The sequence below is a fragment of the Arvicola amphibius genome, chromosome 1, assembly GCF_903992535.2.
Source record: "Arvicola amphibius chromosome 1, mArvAmp1.2, whole genome shotgun sequence".
NCBI lineage: Eukaryota > Metazoa > Chordata > Mammalia > Rodentia > Cricetidae > Arvicola > Arvicola amphibius.
The window spans coordinates 179,696,805-179,712,187 of NC_052047.1; the positions used below are offsets into that span (position 1 = coordinate 179,696,805).

Genomic DNA, 15,383 nt, shown 5'->3' on the forward strand with positions numbered 1-15,383 from the left:
ACTGACTTTCAAAGGTGATATACGAGCTTGCAAACCCACTAGCAATGCAGGAGTGTTCCCTTTACCCCACATCCTCTCCAGCATAAGTTTTTCTTAAGTCTATATTTTATGTTATTCTAGAGTAGCTTTGCTAATACTATAGGGGAATATTTGGAAAGAGAAGCTGACTACAGAAAAAATGATGAAGAACTGGACAATGTAGAAGAAGAAACTGTCAAAGTACATAATACACTTGAATGAAAATATCATTTTGAATCCTATTAGTTTGTGAAATGAACATATGCTAATTACATATCCATTAACTATTTTAAATAATCATAAAAGAAGCATAAAGTAGAAACTGTAAAATGACAAAATTATTCTATAATTTCTGTATAAAATACTTTCTAAAATCAACTATTTTCAAATAAAGACAGACTTTCAAAATATCAAATTCATTGTTCATAGTTATCACCAATATTTCATCATAAATCTGTAAAATTAGGTCAAAATCACTAAAGGGCACCCTAAGAAAGACAAGGTTAAATAACTGTTCATTTTTAGTTTTTGTTATCACAGGGACAGAGTCTACTTGGAAAAGAGGTCAAACAGTAACTAGTTGGTTACTCAACGATGCTCCAAAGTACAAGAGGTCAGTTCTATGACCGCATTATAAAAGCTCTGTACTACCTGATCACACTTGTGCCAGTGGGAAGGTGAACCATGGATCTAGTCATTGTCTTGGTGCTCATCCTGACATGTCTGCTTCTCTTCTCACACTGGAAACGGAGTTCTAAGAGAGGGCAGCTACCTCCTGGACCTACTCCTCTGCCGATTATTGGCAATATCCACCAGATAGATGTAAAAAATGTTCACCAAGCTTTTACCAATGTAAGTATACTTTATGCTTGTCTGGCACTTTGTAAAGAGAGCTATAAGTGATGGTGTTTTCAAAGAAACTCTAGTACTAGAGAAATATTTTTAAATGCATGTAAAGTGAAAAACAGTAAAGTTGTTTTTGTGTTTTCTGAGACTTGCCTGTAGTACTACTGTTGAAAGTAGTAATAAACAAGATATCAGGTTATAGAATATTTAGGACACTGCATTTTATAATATAATCACAGAATTAAAAGTTTTATCTACTTTTTAAAATCCTCCTTTCAAAAACATTTTCTATTATTTTGACTAATGGTGAAGAGTGAGGGATTATAGTGATATTTTGTGATCTAACTGATAAATCTTTCCAAAAGATCAAAGTGCAGGCTAATTTCATGTATGTGTTAATTAAATTAGAACTAATTAAAGATATGTGCAGTGGTAGCACATAACTTTAATTCCAGGACTTGGAAGACAAAGGCAGACAGGCCTCTGTGAGTTTAAAGCCACCCTAGGCTACACTATACTGGTCCAGTCTCAAAGGAAACAGAGCCATGTGGTAGCAGCTCACACCTTTAAATCAAGTACCAGAGAATTAGAGAAGGGAAGTGAGATGGTTGGGCAAAGAGAGGACACAAGGCGGGAGGAGACAAGAGCTCAGATGTGCTCTGAGCATACCTTCTGAGGATACAGTCTGAGCATACAGTCTGAGGATTAATTCTGGAGATGCAGTTTGAGGATTCATAAAGACAGGGTCACCTCCTTTGAATCTGAGGATTCTGTAGAGGTAAAAGTCCCTCTAGTGGCTGGCTGCACTGCTTCTATGATCTCTCAGCTTTCACTCCCTAATATCTGACTCTAGGTGTTTACTATTAAAACCAATTGGAATTAGCATCACAATGAATATTATTTAAATGAGTCATAATTGTAGCGATACATTGTTCTTGGATTATTCATTCATGCCTTACTCTGTAGAATTAATTGGATCCTGATTTAAAGAAAAGCAATGGGCATAGCATCACACAAGACAGGAAACCATAAACAGTGTGGCTTAGCTTATACTGTGGTTTCCCGATCTCCTTTCATTCCATACAAAGCCTATGCCTGGGACCAAAAATAGTGCATGATGAGAATATTTTTTCTACAGGTGCTGTATCTTGTGGTGCAGCTTCTGTGATGCTTACTCTGTACTATTGTAACAATAGATGAGGACTGAATTTAAACACTTGTGGTGACCCAAGAGTTTAGATGTTTTCCCTTCATCACAGGTTTTGTAATTTTCAACAGGAAGTATTTCACAGCTGGGTCCACAAAAGTCATGTGACTATTGATGTCTATATCTGTATGCAGTTAGCGTGAGAATGATCTGCATTATCCAAAAAATGGACAAGCATAGTGTGGATTTGAAGGCTTTACTCCTTTGCATTAGAACCCAGGAGATGTGTGTGAAATTTTGACTTCAGGTGCTTTGTGAAATATGAGAAAGTGATCTGTTGAATATCATAGTAAGGTGATTCCTTCTCTTTAGACTATAAACGGCCTGGGATATTGCCTGGCACCCAGAAGGTCATCTATATGTAGCAATCATTATATTGAAAGATATATGCAAACTTCAAACTTAGTTTTTCTGCATAAAAATATTTTTTTTCTCATGGTTTATTTTTTTTATATTTAAAAATTTCCATCTCCTTCCCTCCTCCTCCCCCCTCCCTCCCCTCCTCCTCCCTCTTCCCTCCCCTTCTTCTCCCCCTTCCCTCCCCTCCCCTCCACCCATACCTCCCCTCCCTCCCTCTCAAGGCCAAGGAGCCATCAGGGTTCCCCACTCTATGCTAAGACCAAGGTCCTCCCAACTCCCCCCAGGTCCAGGAAGGTGATCGACCAAGCTGAGAAGGCTCCCACAGAGCCCGTCCATGCAGAAGAATCAGAGCCCAGAGACATTGTCCTTTGCTTCTCAGCCAGCCCCCGCTGTTGGCCACATTCAGAGAGACGGGTTTGGTCGCATGATCCATCAGTCCCATTCCAACTGGAGTTGGTGATCTCCCATTAGTTCTGTCCCACCGTCTCCATGAGTGAACGCACCCCTCTCGTTCCTGACTTTCTCCCTCATGTTCTCGCTCCTTCTGCTCCTCATCAGGACCTTGGGAGCTCAGTCCAGTGCTCCAATGTGGGGCTCAGTCACCTTCCCCATCTGTCGCCAGCTGGAGGTCCCCTCACGGTCCTGACTTTCTTTCTCATGTTCTCTCTCCTTCTGCTCCTCATCAGGACCCATAAAAATATTTTAACACAGTTCTATTGCCAGAATGAAGAGGTCAACTATAGTGACATTTTTAGAATATTTGTGTTTTCTATTATCATTCCAGTTCTCTAAAATCTATGGCCCTGTGTTCACTCTGTATTTTGGCATGAGACCCACTGTGGTGTTGCATGGTTATGAGGCAATAAAAGAAGCTCTCATAGGTCATGGGGAGGAGTTTAGTGGGAGAGGAAGAGTCCCAATACTTCAGATGGTTTTAAAAGGCTTTGGTAAGTATGCATTGCTTCTGTGTATACTGGGTAGTATTGAGGTGGAGGGTGGAAGCAGAGGTCATGTTTGCTCTTCAGGAATAAGTTTGGGACTCTGTCTGCGACCAGTCTGTTCCTTTATCTGTCTCTTAGACATACTCCCTAATCTTCTATTCAAATTTCTTTAGGCATTTCTTTTACCAATGGAGATTCATGGAAACAAACAAGGCACTTCTCACTCATAACCCTGAAGAAACTGGGCGTGGGGCAAAGGAGTATTGAGAACCGTATTCAAGAGGAAGCACAGTTCCTTGTGGAGGAACTGAAGAAAACCAACGGTAAGTACAGGTTTAAAATCTGACGTTTACGTCTTGTTCTATGTATGTCTGCATTAGTCAACTTTTCCCATCTTATCAAAGCATTGTTTTCTAAAGAGATGTATTGGGTATGGGTCTCATGCTAATTTTCTATAGCATTATGGAGCCATACATTCCCTCATCAAAAATACTGTTTTCCTTTGCATATCATCTCACCACGATACCATTTCCAACAGCAATAGTTACTAAGGCAACATAAGAACCCTAGAAAAGATTGAATTAGCTTTCTTTTCATCACCTTTCTTTTCTTCCCTTTTCTTTTCTTTCTTGAGCAGCAATGGTCTAGACTGCTTCTCTAAAGTGTCTAAGGGTCCTTCTTGTGTTGTGTTTCTAGTTTTGGCAACTGTGGTGTCATTTAATAATTTTATTTCTCATTGAGTGTACCCGAATTATTTTTGATTAGTGCATCTCAGCTGTTTGCATGGTGTCAAAATGATATTGTTATATCTTCTCGCATAAGATTTAGTGGTTTGATTTATGGCCTTAATAAAACATGTTTCAACACAAATATTCAAAATAGATGTACATTTGGAAATAACTAAACTTAGTAATTTTACTTAAAAAGGTGTCTTTGCTGGCTCTCGAACATTTCCCTGTGTGTCTTTAGTCTTCATGTCATTTTCCCCTCTAAGTTTTTGTGTTAGAAAAGTGATGGTTGTTACTGTGCCAACACTCTGGATGCTACTTGCATGTTGCTTATGAATGAAGAATCTTATTATGTCTGTGCATTGCTAAGTAAATTTTTTAGCATTCTTGACAATTATGATAAAAGACTGGCTATCAGATTTCATATATGAATGGCATGCACACATACAATAACAATCTCAAAGTCTTACCTACCGATGCTTTGTTTAAACACTTGGTATTGCTTAGAGTACTGCATTATGTTAATTGTATGGTAAAATATCGGTAAGTTCAAGGAATTGCTTATGCTCAGTAGTCCAAATTTGTTAAATTATTTGCCCTTATTTGAGTCTACATAAATTAGGGCCAACTTCAATACAAACAATATTGGTCTCTTGGTCACAGCAAATTCACCACTGAAAGGAATAAAAGGAAATAATAATTTTCTCCTATCTTTTTATTTTTTTCCCTGTTGTCATAAATATAATCCACCCAAGTGAGTCATATCACCCATAGTATGTTGAGTCCTTCCACAACATCAGAAATGAAGGAAGAGTGTGAAGAGATAAGAACTCAGTTTAGGTTGATGGCACATTTACTCTTCTGAGTTTTCTTCTTTTGTGCTAACTGTGGTTTGTGTCAACTTGACTAAAACTAATCAACACAGAACCTGATTACTCATTTTTTTACTTGTGAAATCAATCACATGATCTATGTAATACATACATTTTAATCATTTCTGTCATATACTATCTTGATACTTACTCTAAAGTTGCAATGAAAATATCCAAAACTATAAGTTTTGCTCAAATGTATTGAATGTGAAGTTTTCCCATGATAAATATTATTTTCTTTCCAGAAAATAGCATTGTTAAAAATCCACTGGATTCTGCGATGAGACCGAGGAGACAAGTTTCTAATGACAGATCATGAACTTTGTTTTTTTTAGATCATTTTCTTAACAATTCAATAAATAGAATCATTTTTTATTATTTTACAAATAATAGCATACAACTCATTAGCACAGACTTACAATGAACCTCAAAGATTTTTCTCTATAATAATGTCCTTTTTTAGAGGACATTTTATGGGAAAAATTATCTATTATCACCTTCATGCTTTTCTCTCCCCATCTCCCCTTGCCTTCGTCCCATCCCACCTGAAGTTCCCAATTTTTGCCCGGCAATCTTGGCTACTTCCAATATCCAGGAGCATTACTATGTTTTTCTTTGGGTTCACCTTCTTATTATCTTCTCAAGGATCACGAATTATAGGCTCAATGTCCTTTAATTATGGCTAGAAACCGATTATGAGTGAGTACATCCCATGTTCATCTTTTTGGGTCCAGGTTACCTCACTTAGAATAGTGTTTTCTATTTCCATCCATTTGCATGCAAAATTCAAGATGTCATTGTTTTTTATCACTGAGTAGTATTCTAATATATATATAGTTTCTTCATCCATTCTTCCACTGAAGGGCATCTAGGTTGTTTCCAGGTTCTGGCTATTACAAATAATTATAAATAACTACTATGAACATAGTTGAACAAATGCTTTTGTAGTATGTTTGGGCATCTCTTGGGTAAATTCCCAAAAGTGGAATTGCTGGGTCCTGGGTAAGTTGATCCCGAATTTCCTGAGAAATTGCCACAGTGCTTTCCAAAGTGGCTGCACAAGTTTGCATTCCCACCAGCAATGGATGAGTGTACCCCTTACTCCACATCCTCTCCATCAAAGGCTATCATTGGTGTTTTTGATTTTAGCCAATCTGACAGGTGTAAGATGGTATCTCAAAGTTGTTTTGATTTGCATTTCCCTGATAGCTAAGGAGGTTGAGCATGACCTTAAGTGTCTTTTGGCCATTTGAACTTCTGTTGAGAATTCTCTGTTCAGTTCAGGGCCCCATTTTTTAAATGGGTTAATTAGCATTTTAAAGTCTAGTCTCTTGAGTTCCTTATATATTTTAGAGATCAGACCTTTGTCTGTTGTGGGGTTGGTGAAGATCTTTTCCCAGTCAGAAGGCTGCCTTTTTGTCTTAGTGACAGTGTCCTTTGCTTTACAGAAGCTGCTCATTGTCATCAGTATGGGCAACTGGTAATTCCTGTCAGTCTAAGGGAATCAGATGATCAAATGGCAGTATGACAACCTCACGAGAAGTAAAAATGACCTGCTTATTTAATACAAAATATTCAGTCAGGGAGCTGTGACTTTTCAGTTGGTATATGGCCACCCCAAAGTAGGCTTGTAACTGTGTTCATTGCACATTAGATGATCCAGGGGAATTATAAACCAACAAGCATTTTGCATGTGTTCTTTGGTTGCTTTGTCCTGAGAGTAAAGCTTTGATGTGTGATTAAACATAAACTGTGATACTACTACTTAGGGGAATCCAGAAAAAGGAGCATTTACTCTCTAGCAGAAGTGAGTAGTTTTTCACCTTTTAATCTCATAATAGAATTTCAGTATGTTTAGACATGCTGTATGTTGTGTATGGTATGCTCCCCCTTTACTCCATAGAATAACTTACAATTTAATGCCTTTTATATTTATATATAATAGCCTGTACTTCAGGTTTGGGTTACAATAATGCATAAATAATTGTTACTGAGTACTATGTACTCCACAACCATCCATTGTCTTATTTAAAGGGAAAACCAAAGTCAAAATTAAATAAGTAAATAAAAATCTTTTTTCAGATAATAGCACGTGCTTCAGGTTAAACCAGTCAGTAAAATAGATGTAATCTCTTCTTATTTAACTAGTGAGTTTGAAGATTAACTGAAGTGTAATGTCAATATGGCTGTGTATTATTCACCGGATAAATATATAGTGGTTAAGAATATTCAAAATTATAATTCCATTAAAAATGTTTAAATTACTTTAACTAGTTAACAAAAGCAAAATTTCTTCTTCATGTATTTTAGTAACATTTGGCATTTGTTTCCAACTCTTCAGGCTCACCCTATGATCCCTCCTTCATCTTGGCCTGTGCTCCCTGCAATGTCATTTGCTCGATTATTTTCCAAAATCGTTTTGAATATAAAGATCAAGTTTTGGTTAGCTTGATAGAAAAACTGAATGCAAACTTTAAGATTCTGAGCTCTCGCTGGGTGCAGGTAAAGCCAATATCCTTTCCTTCTGAGAACATACTTATGGTCTTTCTTTTCTAAAGCTCAAATTCAATATGGATCAGGAAGGAGGGAGGTGACCAGCTGACAAGGGCTAATGTATTAAGGAAGTAATTCTTGGGAGGGAGGACTAAACCCATAAGTGTACAAAGTGTAAAAAAAATACTTAGAGGCAGATGCCAACTGACTCAAGTCTGATAGTTTCTTATCAATGAATCTTCCCGTCAATTACTAGAATTGTTAAAATACTGCATCTGTTTCTATAAGAGTGATCATTCATTCACAGAATGTTTTACTAATCAAATACTGTATCTATTTTTCATCAAGCACATTCTGAAACTTATTTCAGTATAGACAGAATATTCTCTCAAAAAAGGAAGAATACTAATGGCAAAGAAAGCAGTCAGTAAACACTGAGTACTCCTATCATTTAATGGGTCAGTTGGGATTCTAGTTTTCAGGGTGTCAGTTAAAAATGGAAAGATGTATGTTTTAATGGTATGTGGACCATAGATATCCTCACAGAATTTTTCTAGTCTAAAAAAAAATTTCTTGCTCTCTGTAGACAAAATGATTGTTTGATCAATGAGAAAACCCTAAGGCCTATGTGGTGCAATTGATTTTTACCACGCACCCATTTCTCTGAGCCAAACCCAACACTAAATAGTTATTGCATTTCAGAAAATGGTTGATAGCTATTGAACCTGGGGCACTAGATTTTTCTGTAAATTTCACCCCCAAAATTAAAAATACTATTATCACATTGAAAGTGTGTGAGTATTTAAATCACATGTATTTCAATCTGTAGGACAGAATTTATTTGAGCCTTCAATGAGTTTACATGAACAAAATTTATGATAAAAGATAAGTGAATATGGAAACTTTACTAAGATCATTAACAATTATGGGAGAAATTTCTTCCTCAAAAATCTCTATTAGAATAAAGAATGTAAATAATGTACCTTCTTATGATGAATATGAATCATTTCTCTATCTAGCAATTGAAATCATTCATTTGACACATTACTAATATATCTTACTTAGGTCAATACAGTGTCTATTTTTAGTAAATTCTTGCATTTCCTTGCAGATTTGCAATATGTTCCCTGTTCTGATTGATTATTGTCCTGGAAATCATAATACATATTATAAAAACTTGACTTCTATTCAGAGTTACCTTTCAGCAAAAATAAAAGAACACGAGGAATCCTTGGATGCTACCAACCCTCGGGACTTTATTGATTATTTCCTAATTAAAGGAAGGCAGGTAAAGTGTTAATATTCATTTATTCAATTATTAAATAGCTAAAGTATTTTATACTTCATTGAAGTGATGTTTAAAACCATGTCAGTATCATTTGAAAAACAATTTAGTATTGTTTATGTGTGTAAAAGCCTGAAAAAAATGGTTAAAGTTGTTAATAAGAGCACATTGACCCTGTTCTTTTAATTAAAACCAAAAAACTCAAAAAAGTGTAGCATAGTAGAAAGACAGCACAAAAGGCAAACAAAAGGAAACAAATTTCAATATAGTCATAAATCACAAACTTTTCTGTCTTAACTTGAGCATGAATATCATCAATGACTGTGTTTTGATCACTTGCATATCATACAGATTAAAAGAGATCTGTACATATTTGCACTGATGGACTCTACATATGACTTCTAAAGAATGAATGATGTGCACCATGGGAAAGAGTATGCAGATGAAAGAGTAAAGCTTTGAGTATAATTTCTCATGAGTTAATGAATTAATAATTCCAGTGCGGTTAGAGATTGGGTTTGCTGTCAGGATTAACTGTTGGCATTGTGTAATTTCAGAAAGAGTTTCTCCACAATTTATTTGCACTCTTGCTAAGAAAAAAACTACTGGTAAATATTCTGGTGTGATGGGAGTCAGTTGTGCTTCCATTTTCTTGGTTTGTATATTTTATTAGTAGTTCAGTGTAGTGGGGAGCTGTGGGCCTGCTTTTCGTCCTGCCCGGATCCCACATGGTTAGCTTATGCCCCGAAATAACACACAAATTGTATTCTTTTAAATACTGCCTGGCCCATTATTTTCAGCCTCTTACTCATATCTTAACTAACCCATATCTAATAATCTGTGTAACACCACGAGTGTTGTCTTACCAGGAAAGATTCAGCATGTCTGACCTGGCGGCTGGCTTCATCGCATCTCTCTTTCTGTGGAGAGGCATGGCAGTCTGTCTAACTTAGGAGAGGCGTAGCATCTGACTGAGCCATCTACCTCATCCTGTTCTGTCTACTCCGCCCACCTAAGGGCTGGCCAATCAAATGGGCCAGGCAGTTTCTTTATTAGCCAATGGGAGTCCTCCATCAGTTCAGTGTCTGAGGTCTTTGTTATTGAAATATTATATCAGTATTTAAAATCCAGAATTGGGAGTCCCTGAACTTTGCTACATGTTTCTGACAGGCTGCTTTACCATTCTGAATCCTTTAAATTTCCATATGAATTTAAGATATGTTGTCAATATTTGTAGAGAGGCCAGTGGAAATTCACACAAAGACTGCATTTAAAATGTCAATCATTTAAAACAGAGGTACTATTAACATATGTTGCCAGTCACCAATTTGAAACACTGACGATCTTCTAGTTTCAAAATGTTGCATAACTCTATCAAACACACCAAGCCATTAACAATTTCTCTCCAAAAACCATGGCATTTGGTAACTGTGTGTAGTGTGGAGCTGTGGGCCGGCTTCCCGCCGCCCGGCTCCCAGCCACCGGCTAGCTTTACACTGAAACTGTATTCTTTTAAACACTGCCTGGCCCATTATTTTCAGCCTCTTTCTCACATCTTGACTAACCCATAACTAATAATCTTTGTAACACCATGAGTGGTGTCTTACCGGGGAAAATTCAGCATGTCTGACCTGGTGGCTTGCTCCATCACATCTCTCTCCTGGAGAAGAGGCACGGCAGTCTGACTAACTTAGGAGAGGCGTGGCATCTGACTGAGTCATCTACCTCACTTCCTTCTTCCTGTTCTGTCTACTCCGCCCACCTAAGAGCTGGCCAATCAAATGGGCCAGGCAGTTTCTTTATTAGCCAATGGGAATCCTCCATCAACTGTGAGTGTAATTTTTCTCCTTATGGACTTTCTTATATCTCTCTGACAGAGTATACTGACACCTAAACCAGTTCTCAGTAGAAGGGGTTTACTTTTCTCTCCCTGCAAGTGCATAAAATCTTGGATGCTTCCTCAAGTTCAGCTTGTTTCTGTACTGTGGTCACCTGTCACTGCAACCTTCATTTACAAAAATGATAACAATACACTCATTAACAATTCTGTGTCTTTGCATTATTTCTACCTCTGACTCTTCTGAACTTCATTTAAAAACATGTGGACATCTGTTTCTTGATGGCAGGTTTTCATTTTCTTTGTGCATATCCCCAGCATGGAGTTTCTGTTTCAAACTCTTTTCATATTTACCTTTATGAAGAACACATAAAATTTTCAACTAACAGTTTAAGATTCATAGCTTTCAGAATCTTTATTCTTTGAGTTTTCTTTCATGTGTAAGGGATTTTTGCCTTTTTCCTTGCCTACATATTATTCTGTATATCTGGATATCAAAGTATTTTGCATTGTGATGTGTGTGCCAACACCACACTGCATTCATTGCTATAGGTTTTCATTTTGAGGGTTCAGATCTTTCTCTATAGTTTCATTTGAATCTGTGAACTTGTTTTCCAATTTATTTTTAGTACAGATAGAAGTGACTCATTAGATTACTTTGAGAAATAATAATGTTGTAGGAGGTCCTTCTGTATTTGTATTGCTTTCATTGGTTAATCAATAAAGAAACTGCTTGGCCTCATAGGGCAGAACTTAGATAGGCAGAGAAGACAGAACTGTATTCTGGGAGGAAGAAAGCAGCAGACAGAGTCAAGCCACCATGCAGCTGCCAGGCCAGACATGCTGAATCTTTCCTGGTAAGCCATGACCTCATGGTAACATACAGATTATTAGAAATGGTTTGATCAAGATGTGAGAGTTAGCCAGTAAGAGGATAGAATTATGGGCAAAGCAGTGTTTTAATTAATACAATTTCTGTGTGGTTATTTCAGGGATTAAGCTAGCTGGGCAGCTGGACACGACCCACTCTCCTCTTTCTACATAATACCTCCATTTTAAAGCTATTTTAAATTTCAGGGCTTGTGTGGGAATTGGTTTTCCACTTATTTTCTGCTTCTTAGATCCAGAAATGGTTCTAAGTGTGTCAATCTTTCATGCCTGTAATTATGCAATATTAAACCTTTTCTGACAATTTAAATGTGATTATTTATTTGATTTCATTTTTGTTTACTAATTTCTGTTGTACAGAGTCATATTAAGTTTAATTTTTTACTTAAAATTGCACTGATGTAATTTGTTAGCTTTGGTAATTTTATCTTTTTCTATTTATTTTTTATTAATTTTATATACCAACCACAGTTCCCCCGCCCTTCCATCCTTCTGTTCCCCCACTACCCACTAACCCACAACCATCCACTCCTCCTAAAGGGTAATATTTTGAGTATATTTTCATGCCAGATCCTGTTCTTGTCTCTGTATTTCCATATCTGTTCACCTATTATACATAGATGTTAATATCCTTCTCTAGTTTTTGGAAATTTTCTACCAAGATATTCTAAAGAATGTAATCTATGCTGTGTTAGTCTTTTTCTATATATACTTTCTGAAGGTTGGGTCTCTTCCCATTGCTCAAGTGATTATCCTGTTTTATCTTTATATATCTTTCTAAATTTATCATAGGCCTTTAGAGAGTTATCTAACTCCTCTATTCCTTTTTCTTCTTTATTTTTAACTGAACTATCTAAAGAATGTCAGTGTTATTTTTAGTATGTTATTTAAGTATAATATAATTACACCACTTCTTCCTGCCCTTTCCTTCTACCTACACCTACCATGAACCAAGCTTCCCTTGATATTGATGGTCCAATATTCTTTAATGATTATTGCTACATGTGTAAGTGCATAAGGATAAGTACATAAATTCAACAATGTGAGAACATTCAGTATTGACAATCTGTATATTTTAGGACTGACCACTTAACATTGGATAACCTTTTCTGGTGTTCAACTTTGAGAAAGACTGCATCTTTCTTTCTCTACAGTTTTTGATTGCAACTCATTATCTAGGCTCATTGTCCCAAGTAACTCTTCTGAGCAACATCATAATTCACTTGATGTTATAACTATTTAGGTTATATTCAACAGCCATATTTTAGAGATTTCATGAATGTAGCTTCCCTGTCATATCAAGAAAAGCCATCTTTCAGAAAAGTTCCTTATCATCTGATTATTGCTATCATTCTCCCTCATATTCTAAGATACACACTGAGCCTCAAGTATAATGGGTGTATCATGAATGTTATAACTGGGGCTGAACATCCCATAGACAGTTGTTCTCCACAAGCTAATAGGTGATAATTTCTTCTGCTGCTGTATAGAAATACATTACTTGTGAGATGTGAATTCTATACTACTGTGTAATGGAGACTATTCATTTGTTTCCTAGCTGCGCAGATACAAATGATCACACAGAAACTATATTAATTAGAAAATAATTTGGCCTATTAGCTCCAGATTTTTATTAATAAACTCTAATATCTTAAATTAACCTGTTTCTATTAATCTGTGTATTACCACAAGTCTGTTGCCTACTGCTATGTTTCTGGTATCCTTATTCAGCAACTACATGATGTCTCCCTTACTCTGACTATTCTCTCTCTATTTCTTTTCCAGCCTTGTTATATTCTGCCTTGCAACAAGCTAAAGCAGCTTTATTCATTAACCAATAAAAGAAACACATATACAGGAAGACACCCCACATCATCTCCCCTTTTCTGTCTAAATAACAAGGAAAGTTTTAATTTTAACATAGTAAAAAAAAATGTACAAAACATTTATCAAGCAAGAATTATAGTTACAATATTTAGTCCATTTACATTTGGCAAATTAACAGAAATACTCCATTATCTAACCTATCTTTGTGAGTCTAAAAAGTTTTATAGCTAATTTATCCTGTATTATAACCATAACTGTAACTATCTGTCTTCAACTTTTCAAAGACCCCAGAAGGATATAATTTTGCCTAAGTAAGCAGGAATTGCATTGTAAGTAACTTCCAAACTTCTATAAAGGACAGAGACATCTTGCTGCCTGGACAATCACCCAGAGTTCTTCTGTAATGTTGAGGCATCCACCATCAGCTTATAGATCCATAGTATCCAAGGACTCTTCCATGAAAGAGGAAATTTGAAAGACTGTTTAGTCTTTTCGTCAGTCACTTTCTTTTGTGTCCATCAGAATGTCTGGGATTTTCTTTGGTGAAGCAGGAACACTGAAGTACTGTCTTATCTTCTTTTAGCAAGATCGGCAATCATTTTTCTCTGGGTCCTGAATGTACAGATTATATAGCTATCACGAAGATCAGGCAAGAGCAGTTTTTTACCCAAAGTGCTAGCCTTGTCACACTGAAGGGCATCAACCTCTTTAAGTAGATTGTTGCTGCCCCAAACAGACACATATCATTATCAAGAAAAGTTTAAGTACTTCAAACATTTTAAATTCCATATTCTGTAGGTCTTTAAAGTGTTGAAGATTATCTAGCTAAATGAAATATATTTCTATATATCTAGAAAACTAACTAATAAGACTGAAGTTTGATTATTATAGGTGACAATCTATTAACTTTTATTTCTTAATTATACAATATATTTTTCAATTAGCTGCACAAATACATTATCTTAAACAAGAGCAGAAATACATGTACAAAGTGTAACAAAATCAAAATTAAATTTGTATCAATAGACCAAGATCCATACCAATGCAAAGTGTTCATCTTTATATTATATCCCCCTTTAAATGAAAACAAACACTTATAAACAATCATTTTGGAAATTTGGGCATAGTTTTCTCCAAACTGCTTCCTACTATTCATTTGGAAATGTATATTTAGGGTTCACAGAGACCTTTCAGGGAATCTTGTCCCATCAAAACCCATTAGCCTGAAATGAATCCACAGGCTCCCATCTTGTGTGTAAACAAAAGCAAAACCTCTTTCTAAAGCAACATAATCTTAGACCCAAATTTTCAATTCAAGATACTTTATGTTGGTTTAATTTAGAAGCCTCCAGAATCAAATGTTTCTCTTCAGTCAAAAATTCCAAGGAAAACACAATAATATATATTATCTAGATTGCCTATGTATATTCCATCGTTATGTGGATTATTTTATTTTTCTTTACTTCTTTAATCTACAACTGTCTATATTCTTTTATATTACTTTTACTGTCTCTCTATAGATCTTGTTTTATTTTTGAAACTATTTCTTTTTATAATTCTCTACACTCTTTTCCTTCTCTCTTTCAAACCTACATACGTTTTTAAAATGCACCATGATCCATTCAGAGTTTTATTTCTGTCTGTATCTATCTTTAGTGTGTATCCGTGATCATTTTCTAACCAGAAGTACTTTTAAAATGATATTCAGGCATGGCTAGGACCAATTTCATGCCCCTGCCTATTTGCTCTGCCAAGTCCAACATGGTGGAATCATGTTCACAGGCTCTGCCAGTCATGTTTACCACCCCAGCTCTATGGAAACAGTGGGTCGATGTTACCATTAAGCAATTTGAAGCACTCTGCTTACAAACCCCATTTAAATGCTCCATAACAAGACCTTTCATCAAAAACAGAGCTACTTGTGCTGCCAGTATGAACCAGGATGCTGGCTCTTAAAAGAGCCCTGCAGTTTTTGCTGCTAATGTTTCTCAGGAAGCCTTCTATTGCAACAGCCTAGCCATGCCTCTGCTCATCACCAGCAAGCAGAAAAAAATCTGAAAAAAAAAATGACTACCCAGAAG

The 15,383-nt window shown here is 36.1% G+C and overlaps 1 protein-coding gene across 2 annotated transcripts in view; it reads left to right on the forward strand.

Annotated features, from left to right (window-relative positions):
* Positions 1-585: 585 nt before the first annotated feature.
* Positions 586-15,383, forward strand: part of LOC119808461 (cytochrome P450 2C26-like) — a 37,019-nt gene continuing 22,221 nt past the window's right edge. Inside the window, exons 1-5 of one of the 2 annotated variants that reach the window (XM_038321009.1) lie at positions 586-870; positions 3,216-3,378; positions 3,546-3,695; positions 7,314-7,474; positions 8,577-8,753. In XM_038321009.1, the coding sequence (XP_038176937.1) occupies positions 703-870; positions 3,216-3,378; positions 3,546-3,695; positions 7,314-7,474; positions 8,577-8,753 (819 nt within the window). In that variant the 5' untranslated portion in view covers positions 586-702. The remainder of the gene's footprint in view (positions 871-3,215; positions 3,379-3,545; positions 3,696-7,313; positions 7,475-8,576; positions 8,754-15,383) is intronic. The other variant, XM_038321001.1, reaches the window with a different exon arrangement.